Source organism: Trichosurus vulpecula, chromosome 6 (genome assembly GCF_011100635.1).
Source record: "Trichosurus vulpecula isolate mTriVul1 chromosome 6, mTriVul1.pri, whole genome shotgun sequence".
NCBI classification, from domain to species: Eukaryota; Metazoa; Chordata; class Mammalia; order Diprotodontia; family Phalangeridae; genus Trichosurus; species Trichosurus vulpecula.
In genome coordinates this window covers 221,917,345-221,940,395 of record NC_050578.1, presented here as the reverse complement: position 1 = coordinate 221,940,395, position 23,051 = coordinate 221,917,345, and the positions used below count along the sequence as shown (strand labels likewise).

The 23,051-nt window shown below is 43.9% G+C and overlaps 1 protein-coding gene and 1 pseudogene across 1 annotated transcript in view; both read left to right on the top strand.

Moving 5' to 3' along the window:
- Positions 1–1,352: 1,352 nt before the first annotated feature.
- NCR3LG1 (natural killer cell cytotoxicity receptor 3 ligand 1) overlaps positions 1,353–23,051 on the top strand; it is a 27,379-nt gene continuing 5,680 nt past the window's right edge. Inside the window, exons 1-3 of the mRNA XM_036765407.1 lie at positions 1,353–1,385; positions 15,101–15,236; positions 22,218–22,571. Of these exons, the coding sequence (XP_036621302.1) occupies positions 15,110–15,236; positions 22,218–22,571 (481 nt within the window). The 5' untranslated portion in view covers positions 1,353–1,385; positions 15,101–15,109. The remainder of the gene's footprint in view (positions 1,386–15,100; positions 15,237–22,217; positions 22,572–23,051) is intronic.
- LOC118853244 lies at positions 2,301–9,645 on the top strand (annotated as a pseudogene).

The following is a 23,051-nucleotide window of genomic DNA, read 5'->3' as shown; positions in this document are numbered from 1 at the left end:
GTGGATGCAGAGCCACTCCATTTTGAGAACGGCTCCATTTTGTTCACACATACATGTAATGTCCTATTAGTTCTTACAATGCAAGTAACCCAAAATAGGAGAACCCGGGCATCTTGCTCAACCTCTTCTGAGAGTCAGCCTAGCCTCTTGTATAATGTTAGGCAGAAATCCCTGATCCTGAAACTCTGTAAAAAGAGATATGGCACCAGAGCAACCTCTACCGCCAGCAAGAGGGACCCTGACCATTGAACTCCACTGCTCTCCGGTCCTAGAAAAATACTGCTCCCTCCCTGAAAGGTGTAACACTACCCAAGCAAGAGGGCGCCCTCGCTGGTGAACCACAAAACCTTGGGTTGTTTACAGATTTCGGTTCCCATCACTCTTCTCCCCGTATCTCTCACCTGGACCAGGGCTTAATTGGTCTCCCTGCCCACTTTGATGCATGCAATACCCAGCTGCCCACGCGAGGAAACAGGGGGTCTCACTCGGTGCGCTGCTACTACTCAACCTATACCTGCACGAGTTATCTTCTCCAATAGAATGTTGGTCCTTGAAAGAGGAGGCTCTTTCAACTTCTGTCGTGTTAAACCTGAAAATTTGGTTGAAGGAAACAACAGAGCTAGGTGATAGAAAAATCCATGTTGTTTATTATTTTCCCTTAAAGCATAGCGGAGCTAGCTTACTTGTACGTACAAGGAGTCAGACTATAAACTCTGGCTGCCTGAACAAAGCAATGAGAAAACTTATATACGTTATTTTAGCAGACCTAGCAAGCCTGTATGACCTCATTTTTATGACCCCCATGTATGTTTAACCATGATACAAGAAGAGAATTTTCCTTAATGGAATAGAGTTGTAAAGAATGTTGACAAACGTCAGTTGAAACTACAGCCCAGCGTCTCTGTGTCTCATTGCATTCCATAACATAGTATATACCTGTAGAATATTAAGCGAGGTAATCTCTCTTGGGGTTAGGGTAATGTCCTTAATGATCTGGCCTTGTTGACTGAGGTAAGGGTATTGCCTGAGCAAACTTTTAGAGAGAACAAAGAAGCCCAGGTCCTGGATCTTCATCCAGTTACTCATTAAATCAGGCTCTGGGTCTGGTTAAAATTAGAAAATGATATAAAATAGTATAATATTTTTCACAGTCGGTACCTCGGGATTTTCCTACAGCACAGGTCTCACTGAGTCACTCCCCGACTCAGTAAATCCTGAGGCCAGTGTTTGCTGTTTAGTTAGTTGGGGCAGAGATCCTCTCTAAAGTCCCACCCGTTTCCTGGTTAAAAAAAAAAAAACCGAAACTAAGATTCCCGGGCTTCCAGTTCCTTGATCTGCAGCCATGGTGAGAGGCAGTAGTCGGTTGGTTTCTCTGCTCCTGGCAGGTAGGAGAGGAGATGTGTTCGGTGGGTGAAGAGGAGAGGAGAGAGCACAAGGGGTTGGAGGAGTGGGCGGGCTTCCCTGGAATTTAGGTGTAACCCCAGTAGGGGGTCGGGAGAGCCTTGGAAGTGTGCAGAATGGTACCCGTCTACTCTCCTTCCCCTCCCCCATCCCCCCTCCTCCCTTTATGAACCCGGACTATTCTCTGATGCTTCAATGACGAGGGCACTGTCTCTGGGAACCCCTTGAACCCTTGAACTCTCCTTGAATCTTCCCACCTGATCTGGCCTTGGCCTGAGGCTATAACCATTAGGCCCAAAGCCTCCCTTGCCCAGCCCTCTATTGTCCAGCTGCTTCCCACCCTTAATCCAGTCTCTGGGAACACTTTGAAACCTGGAACTCTGCTTGAATCTTCCCACTCCACCTGGCCTTGGCCTGAGGCTATAACCATTAGGCCCAAAAGCCTACCTTGCTCAACCCTCTATTGTCCAGCTGCTTCCCAGCCTTCATCCTGTTTCCCATCCTTAATCCTGATCAAAATATCTATACTCTAGCTCCGTTACCCTAGCCCTTTAATGTCTGTCATTTCCGTAACCCCAGACCACCCCTCAATCCCTCCCACAATCTTTATGTATATAATCTCCATCTTGCCTCCATGAAGTTGGTCAGATCCAATCTAGCTCAGATTGGTCTGGCCCACTTTCCTTACAGGCGTTACAAGGGGTGGGATCTCTCGAGGCAGGCCTATTTGGCTAACTCTTAATAAACCTTATCTTTTCCCTTGGCTGAGAAAGCTTGAGTCGAATTCTTTCGGCAGGACCCGATGTGTCGGTACTTTGGGATGTCGAGCACCCCTCACCCCAAACCCTCTTCATCACCTCTGGGGCATCTGTGAAACAGAGCATTGGGGAATGCGGAGTATGGATTCAATACAGACTAGTGTGCGGAGGGTGAGCGTAGCTGGTTGGTCAGTGGGGCTCCTCCTATCTCCTCTCCTCTTCTAGTCCGGGTCTCACATATGGGCTCTGAGAAACCTAAGGGATTGACCGGTCCTGCCTCTTGATTTGGCATTGGAGGAAGCTGAGGGGCAGAGAAGGGACGAGATAGTTAAAATAATTCACACAGGCAGTAGAGCAGGGATTGGAATCTGGGTCCTTCTCTTCCTTTCTCAGAGTCAAGGCTTTAGAAATGAGCCAGGAGAGTAGCCTGGGTGTGGCTATCAGGATTGTGGAGTGAGTCATGAGGAGGCTGCGTTCCAGCAGTTCTGTTGTAAGACTTACCATCCAACCTTTGCTAGAACATCTCCCCATCCCCCCCACTCCCCCACACCAACAAGCAGAACTTCCTCTATTTGTTGTTCGTGTCTGCCCTAACCCATTCGACTCAGAATATTGTCAGTACTGGGAAGGCTTCATTTATTTATTCATCCAGTTCTAGTGATGAGGGCACAGTCTCTGGGAACCCCTTGAACCCTTGAACTCTCCTTGAATCTTCCCACTGGATCTGGCCTTGGCCTGAGGCTATAACCATTAAGCCCAAATGGTACCTTGCCCAGTCCTCTATTGTCCAACTGTTTCCCACCCTTAATCGTGATCAAAATATCTATACCCTAGCTCTGTTACCCCAGCCCTTTATGGTCTGTCATTTCCATATAGCCTTCAGCTATTTCCCCCACCCTGGAGTCTGACCTCATCCCAATCCCTTCAAGCTCCTCCTTAGACTCCTCCTTAACTTCCTCCCTAGACCCTTCCTCTGATCACCCCAGACCACCCCTCAATCCTTCCCACAATCTTTGTGTATATAATCTCCTTCTTGCCTCCATGAGGTTGGTCAGATCCAATCTAGCTTAGATTGATCTGGCCCGCTTTCCTTACAGGCCTCGAAAGGGGTGGGATGTCTTGGGGCAGGCCTATTTGGCTAACTCTTAATAAACTTTATCTTTTCCCTTGGCTGAGAAAGCTTGAGTCGAATTCTTTCGGCAGGACCGGTGTGTCGGTTCTTTGGAGTGTCGAGCACCCCTCACCACAAACCCTCATCACTAGCAGACATTTCTGCTGTGAATATTCACAAGTTTACAGGCATTGAAAACCTCCTATAGCCTTCTCATCTCAATGAGATCCAAACCTTCCCCAGACCTCTCTTTCCATACTCAGAATGGAACACTTCCCTTACCTCCACTACTTTCTCTGTGGGAAAGATTTAAAGCTGCCTAATGCCTTACAATAGAAGTACTGAGTTTGGAGTTAGAAGATTGAGGCTCAAAGTCCCAGATCAACTATTTGAGAGACCTGTGACCTCTGGCCAAGGGGTGCATCCTCCCAGAGACATATCTGAAAAATCAGGGCATCAGATTAGATGAACTGTGAAGCCCTTTCCAGCTCTAAATCAGTGATCTGATGCTTCCTCATTTTCCACATGAAGATTTTGTGAGCCAGAGTCGCCACAGGACATGTCTGGGATCACCATTCAGGTCTACTATACTTTAGTAGAAGGCTTGGGCCTGGGGGTCCAGGGCCTTTTTGGCACACCCCAAAAACGAAGGGCCCATTTCACACCAAATACACCTTTACTATCCATCAGTCAGGTCTTTACTGAGCCTCTAGAACTGGTCCAGAGAGATGGCCTCATAGCCAACAAGACCTGACTTTAAGTCTTTCTAGTGACATGTACTGACTGTGTGACCCTGGACAACTTAACCTAATCACTCAGTAGTCTAGATAATTTTCAAGAGTAGAAATTGTAGAGAAGATTCAGGGAAAGAGGGAGGGGGCATGGAGCAGAGTGCAGAGGGGCACTGAAGGGCATTCACACTGTGAGGGGCTGTGGCCTCTGCTGTGTGGGGTGCTGTTCTCCAGGGAAGGTGCATATTACATGTAGGGGCAGACAAGGATGCTGTGTCAGCACTTAGGATGGTGGTAAAGTGAATACTTTGTCAGGACTTTAAAAAGAGGCAGTGCAGTGTAGTGGGGAGAGCATTGATCTTGGATCTGAAAGCCATAGGTTTTAGGCCTGGCTCTGCACATTAAGAATTGTTTGACTTTTGGCAATTCCCCCCAGGTCTCTGGGCCCCAGTCTCCCCATCTGTATAATAAAGGGATTGGACTGGATGAGCTCTTCAGGGATCTTTAAAGGTCTGATTCTGTGGTTTCTGAAAGGTCTAAGATTTCATCCATCTCCACCCACTTGGGCCCCTCACCGTTAAGTGGACAGTGTTTCAGGGACTTCTGTAGCTGGAAACAGTCCTCCCCTGGTTTCCAGTTCTCTGGCCATGAGCTTCTTGGCACTTAGCCTGGCTGGTCCTTAGGTGAGGGGCACAGAGCCCTCTTTAGGCACACATTCAAAGACTGTTATGTTTGTGCTCTTTGAGAAGCCAGCATGGTCATCTCCATGCTGAAACAGGACAGTTCCGCAGGATTTAGAAGAGCAATGATAATGAAGATAGTCGTAATTCTAACCTGCATTTTACCTTGAAGAGCACCTTCATCAACCCATGTAATGTCATGCGATGTGCAAACAGGCCTGTGAGGTCGTTAGCAAATATACTCCTAAGCCCATTTCCCAGATATGGAAGGTGAAGATCAGGGAAGTTAGGGGACTTGGCCAAGGTCACACAGTGAGTTAATAAGAGAAGTCAACCTTTATAAGTCTTCCTGGTCTCCCAGGCTGCCTCTGCTGTGTGCTAAGGAAGAAATAGGGGGGTCAAAGTGACAGCCTGGGAGACCCAGTAGGTCACTGATGCCAGCCAGCCACCTCCAATGAAGGGAGTATTGGGACAAAGGAGCCAGCTGGTCCTCTGACTCAAATGACGACCATAGGCAAGTCCTTGTCACTGTCTAGGCCTCAGTTTTCCAGTGTGGGACATGGGAGGGATGAGATCTGCTCCTGTGTAGTTTTAGGAGAATGAATGGGACTGTTTCTGGGCAATGACACTCAGGTGCACTTCTGAAGGAAGCAGGCTGTGTGGTCCTGCTTTCCTCTGGCTCGAGGTTATTTTGGGTCATGTTCACTGTTCTCTGCTGAAGTGAATTGCATGGGATGCCAATTTATAGACACAATCCTGTGGAAGGGCCCACATGGGTGCAGATGGCTATTTATATACACTGGGAGAGGAGAGGCAAGGCTCTTCATCATTCTCCATCTGGATCAAGCTGTACCTAATGTAGCTGAGAGGTGATTCAAGACAGGGAGGTGACTGTGTCAGAGAAATTTATTTTCCAGTGGCACCTGAATATCATCTCTGGTGGTACCTGGATATCAGTTAGGTTATACCTGAGAGACCAAGGCCTGGATCAGAAGGGGATGAAGTTTTGAGAACTTTTAGAATGGGAGGAAGGATGGAGAGGGGAGAACATCAGAAAAGAAAAGTAATTATAATTTTAGGAATAGCCTATCCTGAGGGCAGGGACTGTCTTTTACCTTTTTTGTATACCCAGTGCTTGGCACAGAACCTGTCACATGCTAGGCAATTAGTAAATGTTTATTGACTGAGTGATCTGGTAACCTATTTGAAGTCAGATCATGCCAATAAGCATTTATTAAGTGGCTACATGATGAAGTAGTTAGAGCACTGGAGAGGGGACTTGTCTCCCTGAATTCAAATCTGGTCTCAGACTCTTTTTAGCTGTGTGACCCCAGCCAAGTCACTTAATCCTGTTTGCCTCAGTTTCCTTTTCTGTAAAATGAACTGGAGAAGGAATGATAAATCATTCCAGTATCTTTGCCAAACTGACTCTAAATGAGGTCATGAAGAGTCAGACATGACTGAAATGACTAAAGAACAACAAAAAGATGCAGGCTCTGAGAAGTGTTGGGCATCAAAAGGAGGGCAAAATAGTCTTTACCTTTATGGAACTGTGGGGATTAAAACTGTCTAACCTCCAATAAAAGAGACTGAGGCAGAGCTCTGAGCCAATGGCACATATTTAAAGAGTCCGTGGTCGTCCCTAATGAAATGGACCTCAGATCCTCCTCATGATCTGAGATGCCCCCCTCTTCTAGTGCCTTGTTTTTATAGGGTTTGATATCCAAATATGCAAAAGAGGCATCTCAAATTTAGTTACTAGACTTTGCTCTTGAGGGCGAAAAATGACATATTAGCAGGCATGTTACAGGTTGGATGAAGCATGGGGCCTCTCCACTAAACAGTTATAAGATGGTCAACTGCTCATATTGGACAAGAGAGAATGGTTCAGAGGCACAAAATAAGTTGGGGGACTTTCCAAAGTATCAAGGCATCCCACCCATGCTGAATTTGGATGCGGAATTTGAGTAAAACAGAATGGGGATATCTTTGTGAGCATTCTTGTGGTTGTACAAGTGAGCCTTAGAACTTGGCAAACAAGTAGTCAACCTTACATTAAAGTTTGAGGCCCACTCTCTGTCCCCATATGATTTTAGTAGAATATCAAACTGATTAACTCTGATTGGAATAGAGTAGAGGTACAAATGAATTATTCCTCCCAGAACTTACATTTTACTGGGAGAGAAAACATGTAAATAACTATGCACAAGCCAGATAAGTACAGAGTAAATGGGAGATAATATCAGGTGGAGGGTCCTACCATTGAAAGAGGTGGGGAAAGGCTTCCTGCAGTGAGTAGAATCTGAGCTGACACTTGAAAGCAGCCAGCTGGCAGAGATGAGGAGGGAGGCTGCCAGTGATAAGACATGGAGTTGGAAGGGAAGATCTTAGAGTGCATGGAGGCAAGTAAATGTAAGAAGACTGGAAGGGGCACAAGTTATGAGGGGCTTTGAAGGCCAAACAGAGGATTTCATCTTTGATCCTGGAGGTAATGGGGAGCCACTGGAATTGATGGAACAGGAGTGGTGGTGGTGCTGGAGGTGCTGTTGGTAGTGACATGGTCATACCTGTGCTTCAGGAAGATCAGTTTGGCAGCTGGATGGCGGGTTGGACTGAGGAATGGGGATATTTGGGGCAGAAATAGCAACCAGGAGGCTATTGCAACAGTCCACATGGGAGATGATGGGACCTGTTACCAGGGTGACAGCTGTGTGAAGGGAGAAATGGGGAGGTTTACAAGAGATGTTATGAAGGCAGAATCGAAAAGATTTGGTAAAAGATTGGCTATGTAGGGTGAGTGAGTTGCAGATGGCACTTAGGTTGTGAGCCTGGGTGACTGACTGGGAGGGTGGTGGTGCCCTGGACAATAAGAAGGAATATGGGAAGGGGAAAGTGTTTGGAGGGATATTTAATGGGCATGTTGGGCCATATTGATTTTGAGATATATGTGGCACAGCCAGTTTGTGATGTCTAGTAGGTGACTGGAGATTGGCATCAAGACAGATTAGCACTTGCTAAAAGGTATGAAAATAACCTTCATAGAGATTAGAAGTGAATCCGTGGAAATAGATGAGATGACCAGGTGAGATAGTAAAGAGGAAGAAAAAAAGGGGGTGACCAGGACAGAGAACCAGGATAGAGAAGTGTCTAGGTTTTCTAGAGAGGCCACAATATCTAGTAGGAGTGCTATGAACAGTGTCAAAGTCTGCAGAGATCCCAAGAAGGATGAAGATTGAATAAATAACCTCTATCTTTAACTCTAATTATTCCAATAGGCTTCACTATCTGAAAACCATTTTCTTTAGACTGTATGTCTTCTGCTATAATATTGGCCTGTTTCCTCTTAGTCTGATCTCTTTGGGCAGAACAGCCTTATTGCATGAAACAGCATAGTTCCTCATTCAGTAAATATTTGTTGATGATGATGGCTTGTTGTTTTTGTATAAGAACCCTTAAAATATTAAATTGCCCTGAGTTTTGATGGTTCCACAAGGTTGAACCTTACCTTACAGGTCTCCCTCCTCCCCTGCCTGAACTTTGAATCACTTTTGTTATTTCCTTCTGAAAAGTCTCAATTTCTCTGGAATTGTGAACTCCACTAGAAATAGAAGTCTGTGAAGTGTCTGATTAGTATTAACTACAGTGGGAGAATGGCATCCCTGGGTCATTTTTTCAAATGGAAACAGCAATACTAGAGCTGGAATAGTATTCTTATGCCTACTGTTGTTTGAATCATAACAAGGGACTGTTTATTTGTGAACTTCTCTGTGAAAGGCAGCCATGATTTGCCTTGAAAATGGCAGTGCCCCATTTAGTGCAGGCCTGGAAGATAGCAGAGGGAGATGAAGCCAGGGAGAAGGTGGAGCTGAGTTTTAATTCCCCATAGAACCAATAATATGACACACCTTCCTTGGTTAGAGACACTTCCTGGGAATGGTTCATTTGCACCTATAAATATACGCAGTCATATTTGAGACAGACATTTCAAAGTGGCTAGCAAGTATGTAGTAAGTCAGATCATTCAAGTGAGAATTAATAGTTCAAATTGATTTATGGAATTCTTATCTTAAGAAATTATATTCCCTTAAGCAAGAAAATAAAGCAACTGCTTTATTTTGAAGAGATTCCTATTAGCAATGAAACATTTCTGGTGTCACTCAGATTTAATTAAAAATGTACATTTCGGAAGAGGTGATGGTAGATTAATCCAACCTTGCTAGAAAATATTGGTACTGTTTTAAGTGTGTTTTTAAAATGTTTTCCACACTGCATCCTGTGAATTATCTAAAGTTTGACTGAGTTGTGTATTTGAGCAAAGTATATTAATACTAGAGGTATGACTTTTAAAAAATACTAAGATTTGCTGGTTTATTCAAAAGTATTTGGTTTATTTAAAAATGTGTTGTAGAAAGAGGTGGGTGGTAATGGTTGCTGTGGCAGAGTGGGGCAGGTGATAGTCTGCTGGCCTTAGTATTAGGAGATCTGCACCTCTCTCACTGATGCAGCAGTCTGCCAGCTCAGTTAAATACAACTGCTAGTGCCTGGAAAAATTCAGCACATTGTCTGCACTGGAAACCTTTGCACCAAAGAAAGTTATGAGTACCTAAAGACTCTAGCAGGAACAGAAGGTTGTAATTGTTGGGCAGTTCAAAACTGGTTTGAGCCATGGACATCAAGTTATTCCATGAGCAGTTATGGTCAGCTTAGCATTGCTACAAGGGTAGTTTGATGTGGATATTCTCATGTCAGTGCACACACACACAGAGACACACACACACACACAAATTTGAAGCCTTTGAACATGAAAATTAATTCTGTGTTAATCGAGGGTCTGTCACTGGAGCCTGTAATGCACCGGAAACAAACATTATTCCTCCATTTGTACTGATGGATATCCAGGCTTCTACAGCTGTCACTTCTTTGTATCAGCTAATTGGAGATGGTGTGAAAGTATAAGGGATTGAATGTAAAACATCCTAAAACAAGCCATCTTGGTGATTTTTTGGTTCCATTCCCTCATTTCAATCTAATAATTAAGCATTTTCAAGCCGGAGAATTGTGACATTTTTAAAATATTGGTCATTAAAAACTCACATCTTATTTGTTGATGCATAATTTGACACAAGTTTATTGTAAACTATATGATTGTGTAGTTTAGGACATGATTTCTAAGGACCAACTTATACCACTTGATAAATGGATGTATGTAAAAACAAGTTTAGTTTTGCAAGTATTTTCTATGTTAACATTCAAGCCTTTGTTACCAAAATAGTGCATGAATAGAAGAATTCCAGACTGCCTCCTTGCATACACTATCCTCCTCTTTATTCTGTAGTAAACATTTACCTTTCACTTTCAAAAATGTGTTGCAGAAGTAAGTGGGGGAATCCTTTGAACCATAGATCTGTGTTTTAGTTTCCCACAGTTGCTGATTCAGAATTGTTATTATGCTAATTCAATAGCTCTTTTTAAAAAACCATCCACTTTTTTCATATATAGAGGAAAATGATTTTTAAAAACATCTTATGTGTCAGATTGAAACTTTTTCTTGACCATATAGTCCCCAAAAGGAAACAATAGTAAAGATTTAATTTCTGAAAAAGTCTTTTGGGGCCCATTCTGCTACTATTTGCAGTGATGTGTTGATCTTTCTCTGTTTTACAGCTGGGCAGCAGCAAGAAAAGAAGTTAGAAAAGCTTTCTGTAGGCAGTGATCACCTTGAGGCTTTGCCACCACATCCCGGTTCTCCTCTTCAGGAAGGAACATGCCTGAACATGTCCAGATTCACACTTAATCCTGTCAGTGCCTCAAGTTTATACTTTTCTCGTTCACTTTTTCTGTTTGTTTAAAAATAGAGATTAAAGTGGATGAAAAAATTAAAATAAAAATGTCTTATTTCTTGCCCTTACCTGTAGCATCATCAGAATAATTGTGATTTTGTTTCTAGCAACATTTTAAGGCAATCTTTATTATCTCCTGAAAAATGTGACAGGAGAGGTTACTATAAACCTAGTTCCATTCTTGACTCCATTTTCTAAAGACTCTTAAACCTGAAAATTTGGTTGAAGTAAACAACAGAGCTAGGTGATAGAAAAATTGACATTACCTATTTATTTATCCATTCATTCCCTTTAAACATAGCAGGCAGACATGATCATGGATTGAGCTAGAGTCTGACTGACTTGTACAGAAACATGAACAGGTTTTATATTTTTTAGAACAATCATAATTCAGCATGTTACTCAATTTTATGATCCCCATGTATGTTTAACCGCAAGACAAAGATTTCCCTTAATGGAATAGGGTTGTAAAGAATGTTGACAAAGATCAGTTAAACATACAACCCAGCATCTCTGTGTCTCATTAACATTCCATAACATAGTATATACTTGTAGAGTATTAAGCGAGGTAGTCTCTCTTGGGCTTAGAGTCTCATCCTTTAATGGCTAACAGGGGAAGGAATGTCCTTAGGTCAGTCTGATCTGGCCTTGTTGACAGAGGTAAGCGTATTTCCTGAGCAAACTTTAGAGAACAAAGTAGACCAGGTCCTGGATCTTCTTCCAGTTACTCATTATTTCAGGCTGTGGGCCTGGTTGAAAAAAAATGATATAAAATAGTATAAAATGTTCCACAAGACAAATCTTAGTGCTTGGGGTTAAGATCTCATTAAAAACAACAACAAAAAGCAGCAGCAGCACCTCTTCTTCGTCCTCCTCCTCCTCTTCCTCCTCCTCCCCCCAAACTATATTACAATGTGGTAGGCATCAAAACAATTTGGTGCTGGCTAAGAATAGAGTGGTGGATCAGTGGAATAGATTAAGTATACAAGACACAGTAGTAAATGATCATAGTAATCTAGTGTTTGATAAACCCAGAGATTCAAACTTTTGAGCCGAGAAATCACCATTTGACAAAAATTGCTGGAAAAACTGGAAAGCAGTTGGGCAGAAACTAGATATAGACCAACATCTCACATTGTATAACAAGATAAGGTTAAAATGGGTGCATGATTTGGAAATAAAGAGTGATGCCATAACTAAATTAGGGGAACATGGAATAGTTTACCTGTCAGATCTATGTATGAGGAAGAATTTATAATGAAACAAGAAATAGAGAGCATTATGGGATATAAAATGGATAATTTTGATTATATTAACTTAAAATTTTTTGTACAAACAAATCCAATGCAGCCAAGATTTGAAGGAAAGCAAAGGCAAAAGGCCTCATATCTCAGAGATATAGAGAACTGAGTCAAATTTACAAAAATACAAGAGATTCCCCAATTGTTAATTGGTCAAAGGATATGAACAGGCAGTTTTTAGACAAAGAAATCAAAGCTATCCATACTCATATGGAAAAATGTTCTAAATAACTGTGGATTTCAGAAATGCAAATTGAAACAACTCTGAGATACCACCTCATATTTTATCACACCAACTATTATAACAGAAAAGGAAAATGGCAAATGTTGGAGGGGCGTGGAAAAATTGGGACACTAATGCATTATTGATGAAGTTGTGAACTGATCCACCCATTTTGGAGAGCAATTTGGAAATATGCCCAAAAGGCTATAAAATGGTGCCTACCCTTTGATCCAGTGATGCTGCTACTAGGTCTGTATCCCAAAGAGATCAACAGAAAAGAAAAGGGTTTATGCATAAAAAATTATTTATAGCAGCTCTTTTTGTGTTGGCAAAAAATTGAAAACTGAGGGGATGCCTATCCATTGGGGAATAGCTGAACAAGGTGTGGCATTTGATTGTGATGGAATACTACTCTTCCATAAGAAATGATGAGCAGCATGATTTTAGCAAAACCTGGGAAGACTTATATGAATTGATGCGAAGTGAAGTGAGCAGAGCCAGGAGATTGTTGTACACAGTAAGAGCAATATTGTTTGATGATCAACTGTGAATGACTTAGATATTCTCAGCAATGCAATTATAGAAGACAATTCCAAAGGACTTCTGATGAAAAGTGCTATCTACCTCCTGAGAAAGATCTCATGGAGTCTGAATGTATATCGCAGAATTCAGATATCATATCTCAGAGATATTAAAGGTTCAATTCCAGACCAGTCCAACAAAGTGAATGCTGCAATAAAACAAGTCACACAATTGTTTTGGTTTCCCAGCACACTTAAAAATTGTTTGTACTATACTGTAGTCTCTTAGGTGTGCAATATTTTTATGTCTAAAAAAACCCCATGTACTACCTCAATTAAAAATACCATTGCTAAAGCATGCTAACCACTATCTGAGAGCCTTCAGTGTTTTATAATCTTTTTACTGGTGGAGGGTCTTACCTTGATGTTCATGGCTACTGACAGATAAGGGGTGGTGGTCGCTGATGGTTGGGGTGGGTATGACAATTTCTTGACTCTTCCTTTCCCTTGACCACTAAGAGCCCATTGTAGGGTTATTACTTGGCCTGATTTCAATATTGTTTTTGCTTCTGGGACTAGGGAAGCTGGAGGTGGAAAGGGCTGGTTGGTGGAACACTCATAACACTCGTTGATTAAGTTCAATGCTTAATATGGCCATCAGGTGTGGTGCCCCAAAACAATTGCAGTAGTAGCATCCAAGATCACTGATCACAGAACACCGTAACAGATATAACAACAATGAAAAAGTTTAAAGCATTGTGAGAATGACCACAATGTGACACAGATGTGAATACATGCCGCTGAAAAATGGCATTGATAGACTTGCTCAATGTAGGGTTGCCACAAATCTTTGGTTTGTAAAAAAAACCCCACAATATCTGTGAAGCACCATAAATTGCAGTGCAGTAAAACAAAGCATGCTTGTACTTTTTAAACTTTATTTTCCTTGTTGTTGATCTGTGTTCTCTTTTGCAACATGGTTAATACAGAAATATATTTTCCATGACTACACATGTATGATCTGTGCCAATGTGCTTGCCTTCTCTAAGAAAGGGGAGGGGTGGGAGGAAGGCAGGGAATTAGGAACTCAAAAATTATAAAAAATAAAGGTTAAATTGTTTTTACATGCAAATAAGAAAAAATAAAACAGAAACATTCTAAACATAACGACAACAGTAGTTAGCTGTGAATCGGTAACCTGTTCTCAGGAGAATTCCAGAACTAACTTAGAACATATGTGCATTGCTCTGATGATCACCTGACCTTTAAAATGGACTGCCATGATCTGTACACCACTGTACTTAGATTGGTTTGTGGTTTGTTTGGACTACTTAAAAATGAATAATTGGTTTGTAATTTTGAAAAGTAAGCCAAGAAGACACAGATTCAAGCATTATCTAACTTCTGTTGCATAGAGTTTTCTTTTCTTTTTTTAGACATTGGTTGCACAAAATCATATTCTCCAGTGTAATATTTATTAGAAATGTTAGAAAACTTTGTTCCAGTCATCCTTTGTATAGATTTGTTTTAAATTTGATTAAATAGAAAATCAGATAACATGTTATATTTGGTGTACCTTTTGTTGTTTGGTGTGATGTTCAGTATAGCAGGAGGTGAGCAGTGTTGTCCTTAAAAGGCTGCTAAGACACCCAGGGGGCTGCAGAATCCCACTGCTGCTTCCAGTGAGAAGACAGATGTATGGCCTGGGTCACTTGTTTGCAGGGTTGTGACTATACCTCCTAGTGTATCTGCATCTGCTGCTTTGTCACTTGCCTGTCCCCAAGGGACTTTTGAGATAGGTAAAAATGGTCTTTTGCTTTGTGTGTAAATTGGATTTAAGTGAGGCAGAGTTGGACGAAGTTGTCAGCTTTGCTTTTCCAGAGTCATCCCAGTGTAGTGGCAGGTTAGAGTCAAGTGGACTGGTCATGGCTCAAGATGCAGTGAATGACCTTGGTGCCATTTGCCCATTCCACCAGGGGAAGTCTTCATATACTTGGGGTAGACACTCCAGTAATGCACCCAATGGGTTTGAGACCCCCTCAGTTACCCTCAAGCTGAGCCAAGGGTTTACCAGGGTGTGGCTCCTGTGTATGCTACAGCTTCTTGGAGCCACAGGTGAGAGGTGGAATAGGTGGACACCAAAGGGGCAAAGCAACTCTGAAAAGGGCTGGGGAGACCTCACGCCAGAGGTACTCATCTTCCCTGAACACAACCTACACCCCTCCCCCTCATATGAAGTTGTGGTATCACTCCTTGGCTTTTCTTCATCCAGCAATCACACCCAGTGCCTTCAACTCCTCGGCGAATAAGATGATTTTTTAACGACACTTGCCTATCTAGTAATTTCCTTACAGACACAGGAAGAGCTCAGTAAAACTTGGTAGAATGAATGAATTTCTCTTTGCTAGGAAGTGGCCCAGAGAATCCCGCAGGTTGTTCCTCCTCAGATTGAATTACTGATTGTGGTTAGACAAGTACGGTGTAGGGTGGTTTACCTAGCGGCTACCCGCGCTTTTTGTTTTTTTTTTGTTAAGCCGGCTGATATGAAAGGAAGAGGGTCCGAACTCCGGGGCTGGAATCCCTATTGTGGCTATTCGTGCTCACTGCCTGGCAGTCGCTGTGATGTTCTTGGGAGTGCTTCGGGGCTTTGCGAGGCCCAACACTTTCCAGGTAAGGAAGGAGATGAGTTCAGCATACTGGGGGGAGGGGATCACGTTCCCAAACCTGGCGGAGATGGCTGAAGGAGTGTGAGTGGTCGCTGTCCACCCCGCCGGCAGTCTTAGAGGGTCTCTCCAGATTTGTCCAGCAGAATGGGCATCCTGTTGTTGAATGAGGTCTGCTGCTTCAACTCACCTCCGTCGCTTCAAATTCCTTGAATATACAGACTGTAAGAGCTGTGAGATTTTAAGAATCATTTAAGAATTTCAGACTCTAAAATATTCTAGTCTAATCCCCCCCCACACTTTTTTAATAGTGAAGAAAAGAGGTCCAGAAGGGGGAACAGGTGACAAAGAGAGCAAGTACCAGAACTGAAATTGGAATCTAGGACGTCTCTCTCCCTTCCCCCACTCTCCCCCTCAGCCTAGGAACCAGAGCTAGAAGGAGGTACCTTAAATTAAGTAATTCTGTGGCCCCCTCTCCCCCCAGTCTGAAGAGAATCCTGGGCACTCACACCTGTTAATACACACGAGGGATTTAGACTAGATAAGGACAAAATCTGTGACCTTCCTTCCTTCATTTCCAGAGGAGAAAAATGAATGAAGTCCAGAGAGGTTGTTGTCCTTCCGTCTGGAAAAGGACCAAAATAGCATCACTGTGCTAGAGTTAAGTTTCAGTGTGTTCCACTGCGGCTGATCAGACCAGGGTTGGACACAATTTGGGGTGGATTATCTGTATTTGCTCATCCTGCATTTCCTTTGAGCTGTTTCAATTCTGCTTTGCTCATACAGCATAGCACCTTCTCTGATGTAGGCATGCCAAACTGAATAGTCATGTGCCAGTGTCTTCCATGTCACACAACCAATTCCAAAGTTCTTGAAAGAGACCTTGAGAGTGTCCTTGTATTGCTTCTTCTGACCAATGTGTGAACGCTTGCCCTGTGTAAGTTCTCCATAAAATAGTGTTTTTGGTAAGGGTAAGTGGTAAACTCCCCAAGGCAGTTTACAAGCTAGGAAGGTGAGGGCAGGGGGAATAGAACGACAATCTTGTGCGAGTTGGAAGGGAATTCAAAGCTAAGACAGCAAAACTCTGCAATTTCTCTAAAAGTTAGTCTCCCAGCCTCTTACTGAAAGACCTCCATTGACTGTGCAGCAAAGGCACTTCCTTCATCTTTTGGACAATAGCTTTAATTGTTAGGATTTCCCCCCTCCCCCTCATATTAAGCTGCCCTATCACCCCTTGGCTTTCCTTCATCCAGGGAGCACCCACGTACCTTTAACTCCTCTGAGAATGAGATTTCTTTTCTTTTTTTTTCTAACGTCACTTGCCTACCCAACAATTTTCTTAGAGGGCAGTGGACGCAGGAAGAGCTCGGTAAAACTCGGTACAATGAATGAACTTGTCTTTCTGGGGAGGTAGTTGAGAGACAGAGGGCACTTTTTGATTTCTGTATGTGGTAGGCTGAGGGCAAACACAGGTGTGTCCGTCGCCCCCCCGCCTTGCGCTTCTGGTAGTCGCGTTTCCTGCTCTTTGAGGGAAAGATGGGCGGCTGCTCTCCCCTCAAATAGGAAGGTGGGTAGTCACTTTCCTGCCAGCCTGTGGGGAGGAGAATCTCAACTAAAGACTTCAATCCCAGATTGGAGTCACGGTCATGGCGTGCTCACTCTTGGGTCACTCTACCCAAGCAGGAGAGCCTCCTTCGCTGTTGAATTCCCTAAACCTTTCCTTGCTTTCCAAATTTCCGTTCCGATTACTCATGTCTCCACACCTACCCCCGGACCACGGCAATGACTGCCTAATTGGTCTCCCTGCTCCCTCTGATGCATCCTCCACATAGCTGCCCCAGTGAGGACCAGCGGTGGGAGGGGTGTACTTCCGTGCGCTTCTCCCATGGTATGTACCTACGTTCACGTTATCTCCTCCAACAGAACGTAGCTTACTAGAAAGCAAAGGCTATTTCGAATTTTGTCTTTGCAGCCCAGATGCCTGGTGATTTTCCTAAAGGCCAGGTCTCACTGAGTTACTGCCCCCCAACCCCTCACGCCAGAGTCCAGTGTTTGCTGTTTAATTAGTTGCTGCAGAGATCCTCTCTAAATTTCCACCCTTTGCCTTAAAACAAACAAACAAACAAACAAAGCAAAGGTAGAAGTTCGGGCTTCCAGTTCCGTGATGTGCAGCCGGTTTCTCTGGCCTGGCAGGTAGGAGGGGAGATGTGTACGGCGGGTGAAGAAGAGAGGAGAGAGCACAAGGGGTTGGAGGAGGGGACAGGGTTCCCTGGGCTTTTTAGGTGCAGCCCCAGTCGGGGTTCCGGAGAGGCTTGGAAGTGTGCAGAATAGTCGCACTCTACTCTAATTCCCCTCCCCGGCTCCTCTCCGGCCCTTCACCTCCGGGGCATCTATCTATGAGACAGAGTTTGTGTTAGGGAGTTAGGGTTTAATACAGACAAGCTCCCGGAGGGCGGATGAAGCAGTTGCTGAATGGGTAGGGGGCTCCTCCTGCCCCCTTTCCTCGCAAAGTCCCGGGCCTCACACGTGGGCTCTTGGGGCTTGGAGAGACGGAAAGGATCATCCAGCCCTGCCTCTTCTTTTGGCACTGGAGCAAACTGAGCCCTAGAGAGAATATGCGATTGTTAAAATAAGTTACACAGGCGGAGAACAGGGATTGGAATCTGGGTCTTTCTCTTCCTTTCCCAGAGCCCAGCCCCTGGAAGTGAATCAGGGGGAGGGCAGTCTGGGAGTGATTATCAGGATTCTGGAGTTTTTACATTGTTGTTTGTCCTTCATCCTCAAAGAGGACCATGACATCAGGAAGATAATGCCAGGACTTGCAAGTGAATTGGATTCAGAGGAGGGGGGGCTGTGTAAAGTCGCCAGCCTCTAGAGGGCGCTGGTTCACCGCAGTTCCTTTATGAAGCTTTCCCTCCCCACCCCCTCCACGCCCCCAAACTCCTCTTTTTGCTGTGGTTTCTGCCCCATCCTCTGTGACTCACAAGACACAAGACACAAGCACAAGTGCTGGGAAGGCTTCATTTATTTATTTGATTCTAACAGACATTTCTCCCATGAATGTTCACAAGTTTACAGGCATCAAAATCTTCCATTTCCTTCTTATCTCAGTGAGATCCAAACCCTCCTCAGATTTTTTTTTTCCATACTCAGAATTGAACACTTCACTTACCTCTACTACTTTCTTACGGTGATGCCTTACAGTAGAAGTACAGAATTTGGAGTCAGAATATGCAGGCTCAAAAGTCCGGATCAGCTATTTGGGAGCCCTGTGGCCTCTGGCCAAGGGGTGTATCCTCCCAGAGACATATCTGAAAAATCAGGGGGTCTGATTAGATGAACTTGAAAGTCCTTCCCAGGTCTAAGTCAATGATCTGATGCTTTCTCATTTTCCAGAGTTGCAAGTTGTTGGTGGTGGGGTACCTGTGAGATCCTGGCCAGAATGGAGGCAGCTTAGCTTAGAAATAGGTGAGAAGTGCCAGCCTCCAGCCCAGATCCTTGGTGCTCCAATCTGTTATCCTCCAAGGCACTCTTCCTTCTTTCTCTAGAAGAGTACATGGCTCGAAGTTTTTCATTCCAACCCAACTCTTGTCCTTGTCCTTGGGGCCTTCAACGTGGATGACTATGTCTCCTCAAACACCTAGGGAGAGATGGATGAGAGATAGATGGGTGGAGAGGAAAAGATGATAGAAATGGATAGAGAGATAGCTGATAGAGAGTTAGACAAAGAGATAGCTAATAGATTGGTAGAGAGCGCATTTATCAAGTGCCTCCTATGTGCCCTGCTCTGGGCTCAGTGCTGGGGCCACAAAGACAAGGAGACAAGGAGGGCACTGCTCTGGAGGAGTGGCATTCTAATGAGGAAGACAAAACAGAAAGGGGACCTGGAAAGGGGGTGAGGAAAGAAAAGTGTCCCTGAGGGGGATGGAATGGGCCAGAGGATGAGCCAGAAATGCAGAGGGAATGAGCCAGGCATCATGTGCATGTATTAGCTCTGAGTTCATCAAACTCCTCCCTCCCATGAGCTTCAGCTTCAGTCCAACTTAGCCATTGGCAGGGATGGTCACAACTTAGATCTCACCCACATCCAGAGCTGGGCCACCTCCGTCTGTGATTTTGAAGTCAGAAATGACCTTTCTTATCACCTATATAATGTGTATGTATAATGTCTCTTATAACATATGTAATATGTTATCATATAATAACCCTTGTAATATTTTCCATCCCTCCTTAAGTCTCCTTCCACCCAAACCTGCTCTTCATCCTCACAGTAACCTCTAGTCCTTCCCTCCTCCCTGTGCTCCCAGTCTGTCCCCCCTGCTCTGGACTCACATTTGTGTCTTCACAGTCTTGACTCTGGGGATGCTGCAAAGTCCAAAAACTGAAACCATCCTTGCTCTCAAGCAATACAATGCAATTTTAAAAAATCCAATCTCACCTGGGCCATTGCTGCTAAAACTTTTATTCCTCCTTGATTTTGCTCTTCGTGTCTCCTCAGTGACTTCTCTTCCTACCCCAAACCCCCAATGCCTCCTGACCTCTCTCTCTCTGCTCTTAGTACATGTCCCTGCATTCTATTTTCCTTTAGAAACAAGGCTGAAAAGCTGAAAAGTCCCTCTTTTCTCCCATTCTCTGCCTCCAGAACTCTATACATGTTTACCCATTCTTTGCTCCTTCATTTGTATTTTTTTGGTAGGCAGGTGGTGCAGTGGATGGTGCACCGGGCTAGGAATCAGGAAGATATATGTTCAAATCTGGCCTCAGTTGTGACCCTGCACAAGTCACTTTAGCTTTGTCTGCCTCAGTTTCCTCAACTCTAAAATTGGGATAACAATAGCACCTACCTCCCAGGGTTGGTCTCAGGATCGTATGAGATCATATTTGTTATAGCACTAAGCACAGTGCCTGGCACATAGTAGGTACTTCATAACTGCTTATGCTCTTCCCTTCTCTCATTTCCCTTTCCCTCCTCCCTGCAAGGGCCAGACGCTCTAGATGTGTCCCCTTCCCCATCCCACTGTCCTCATCTCAGGACCTTGTTTAGGTTTAGGAAAAGCTTCTCCTGGAGTGTGCCAGGAGCTGAGTTTTGAAGGAAGCTGGGAATTCTAATGGGCAGAGGTGAGAAGGAGGTGCAACCCAGGCAGGGACAGCCTTCGTGAAGGCATGGAAACTGGAGACAGACTAGCTCTCTTTCTCACTTCCATGTCCAATCAGCTGACCTGAGGTCAAATCGTACCTGATAGATTTAATACCTGTGTGAACCTAGGCAAATCATTTAACCTCTGACTGCCTCAGTTTCCCCATCTGTAAAGTGGGTATCAAATGAGCACCTACCTCTTAGGGTTGTTATGAAGATCAAGTGAAATAACAATATCTGTAAAGCACTTTGCAAACCTTGAAGTGTCACTTAACTGAGATAACTGTCTTGTTATAACATCTCCTGCCTCCAGACCCTTCTCTACATTCATGCAGCCCTTACCCTGGTTCAGGCACTCTTCTCTTTTTCCCTGGACCACTATAAAAGTCTTCTCATCAGTTGTCTGCTCATGTTCTCCCCCCTTTCCAGTCCATCTGTTACTTAGCTGCCAAAGGTTCTGATCTGTCACTTCTTTGCTCAAAGACCCTCAGTAGCTCACTATTACCTGGAGTGTAAAATACAGTCTCTCTAATCTGGTATTTGGAGTTCTCCACAATTTTTTTTTCTTTCTAACCCTATTTCCTACTGTTCCACTGCATGAACTCTGTTTTCCATGCAAACCAACAAACAGTTCTCCTCTAAACCCTGTGTTCCATTTCCCACCTCAAAGCATTTGCACAAATCATTCCCAGGCTTCTCCTGGATGCCTTCACTCCCCACCCAATTCTTATGGCTCCATTCTGTCTTCATTTTCCTCGTACTGTGGTTCTCATGGATCATCCAGGTGGAATGCAGTATGAGCTAGCAGAGGCCTAGGAACTTATACAGGCACACCTTGGAGATTCTGAAGGATTGGTTCCAGACTGCTGCAATAAAGCAAGTATCGTGATTCACGTGCATTTTCTGATATTCCAGTGCATATAAAAGTTAGGTTTACACTACGCTGCAGTCGATTAAGTGTGCAATAATAGTATTATGTCTAAAAAACAATGCACATACCTTCATGAAAAATACTTTATTGCTGAAAAATGCCAACCATCATCTGAGCCTTTAGCAAGTGATGACCTTTTTGCTGGTAGAAGGTTTGCGTGGATGTTGATGGCTGCTGACTGATCAGGGGATGGTTCCTGAAGGCTGGGGTGGCTCTGGAAATGTCTTAAATTAGACACCAATGAAGTTTACCACATCGACTAACTGTTCCTTTCATGTGACCACTTAGAGGCCATAGTAGGGTTATTAATTGGCCTAATGTCAATATTGTTGTGTCTCGGGGAATAGGGAAGCCTGAGGGGATGGAGAGAGATAAGAGAATGGCCAGGTGGTGGGAGAATCAGAAGATATACAGTAATTGATTAAGTTTAAAATCTTGTATGGGCATGGATCTTGGTGCCCCAGAACAATTACAATAGTAACCTCAAAGATCACAGATCACCATGACAGCCAGAGCAAGCAGGACAAATCTGAAATTCTGTGACAATTACCAAAATGTGACACAGAGAAATGACGTGAGAACATGCCTTTGGAAAAATGGTGCCAAAAGACTTGCTCAATGCAGGGTTGCCACAAACCTTCAATTTGTTAAAAAAAAATGTAGTATCCGTGATGTACAATAAAGTAAAACTCAATAAAACCAGGTATGCTTGTACTACATTTTGTTAAAAACCATATAGTGTTTTTATTTTTCATCTCCAATATGTAACCCAATACCTTGCACCTAACAGATGCTTAATAAATGCTTTCTGAATTATATCTGCCCCATACTGTGACTCTACTGCCTAGTCCTCTGGGTGCCACACAGGGAGCTGATGACTTTGGTTTCAGCTCACATTCTATCTACCTTCATTCTTGTAGGTTCCTTGGAATTGAGGATGGAGGAGGAGACTAAGATTGCATCCCCTAAGGAAGATGTCACCATGCTCTGTGCATTGTCCAGCGATGGTACTCTAAACCTGGCCATCAGTGTCACTGGAGTCAGGTGGTCCCTGAGAAGGTCAAACTCTGACAAGGAAGACAAAATCCTTGAGTACAATGGAAAAAACCTGACTCAGTTCAGACCAGGAGCCAACATCTCAATGTCAGGGCTGAGGAGGGGAGATGCCTCTCTCTTCCTGCCTTCTATCCAGCTTCGGGAAGGAGGAGAGTACAGGTGTGAAATAATTATCCCTCCTGACAGATTCCAGGGAACAGCCAGGCTGGATGTGGTAGGTGAGTGAGAAGGGACCTGGTCTCTAGTGTTACCTGTGTGTTGGATGTCTTACAGTTGGAGATGTGTGTCTGGGCAGAGGGTGGGGTGAGATGGTGGACTATATGTTAATTGATCAGTCAATCAGTAAGGATAGCTTCCATTCCTATAGCCCTTTGAGATTTACAAAGCACTTTCCTCATGGCAAACGTATGAATCAAAGATTGCTATCCCCATTTTATCAAGGAGGAAACTGAGGATCAGGAAAGTGATTTGCCTGCATTTACACAGAAAGTTATCCAAGGTGGGCCTTAACCCCAGAGCTTCTAGTCTCCAAAGTCCATTGATTTTTATCCTGTTCCTCAACTGAGACTGAGTATGCCTGGTGACACGGTCTAACAAGGTGGGCTGCACCTTGGAGTGGGTACAAGTAGGAAATTATGAATGTTTGTTGCATTGAATATGGGCCAGGAGGAGAGGTTCCAGGGTCCCTCATCAGCAGT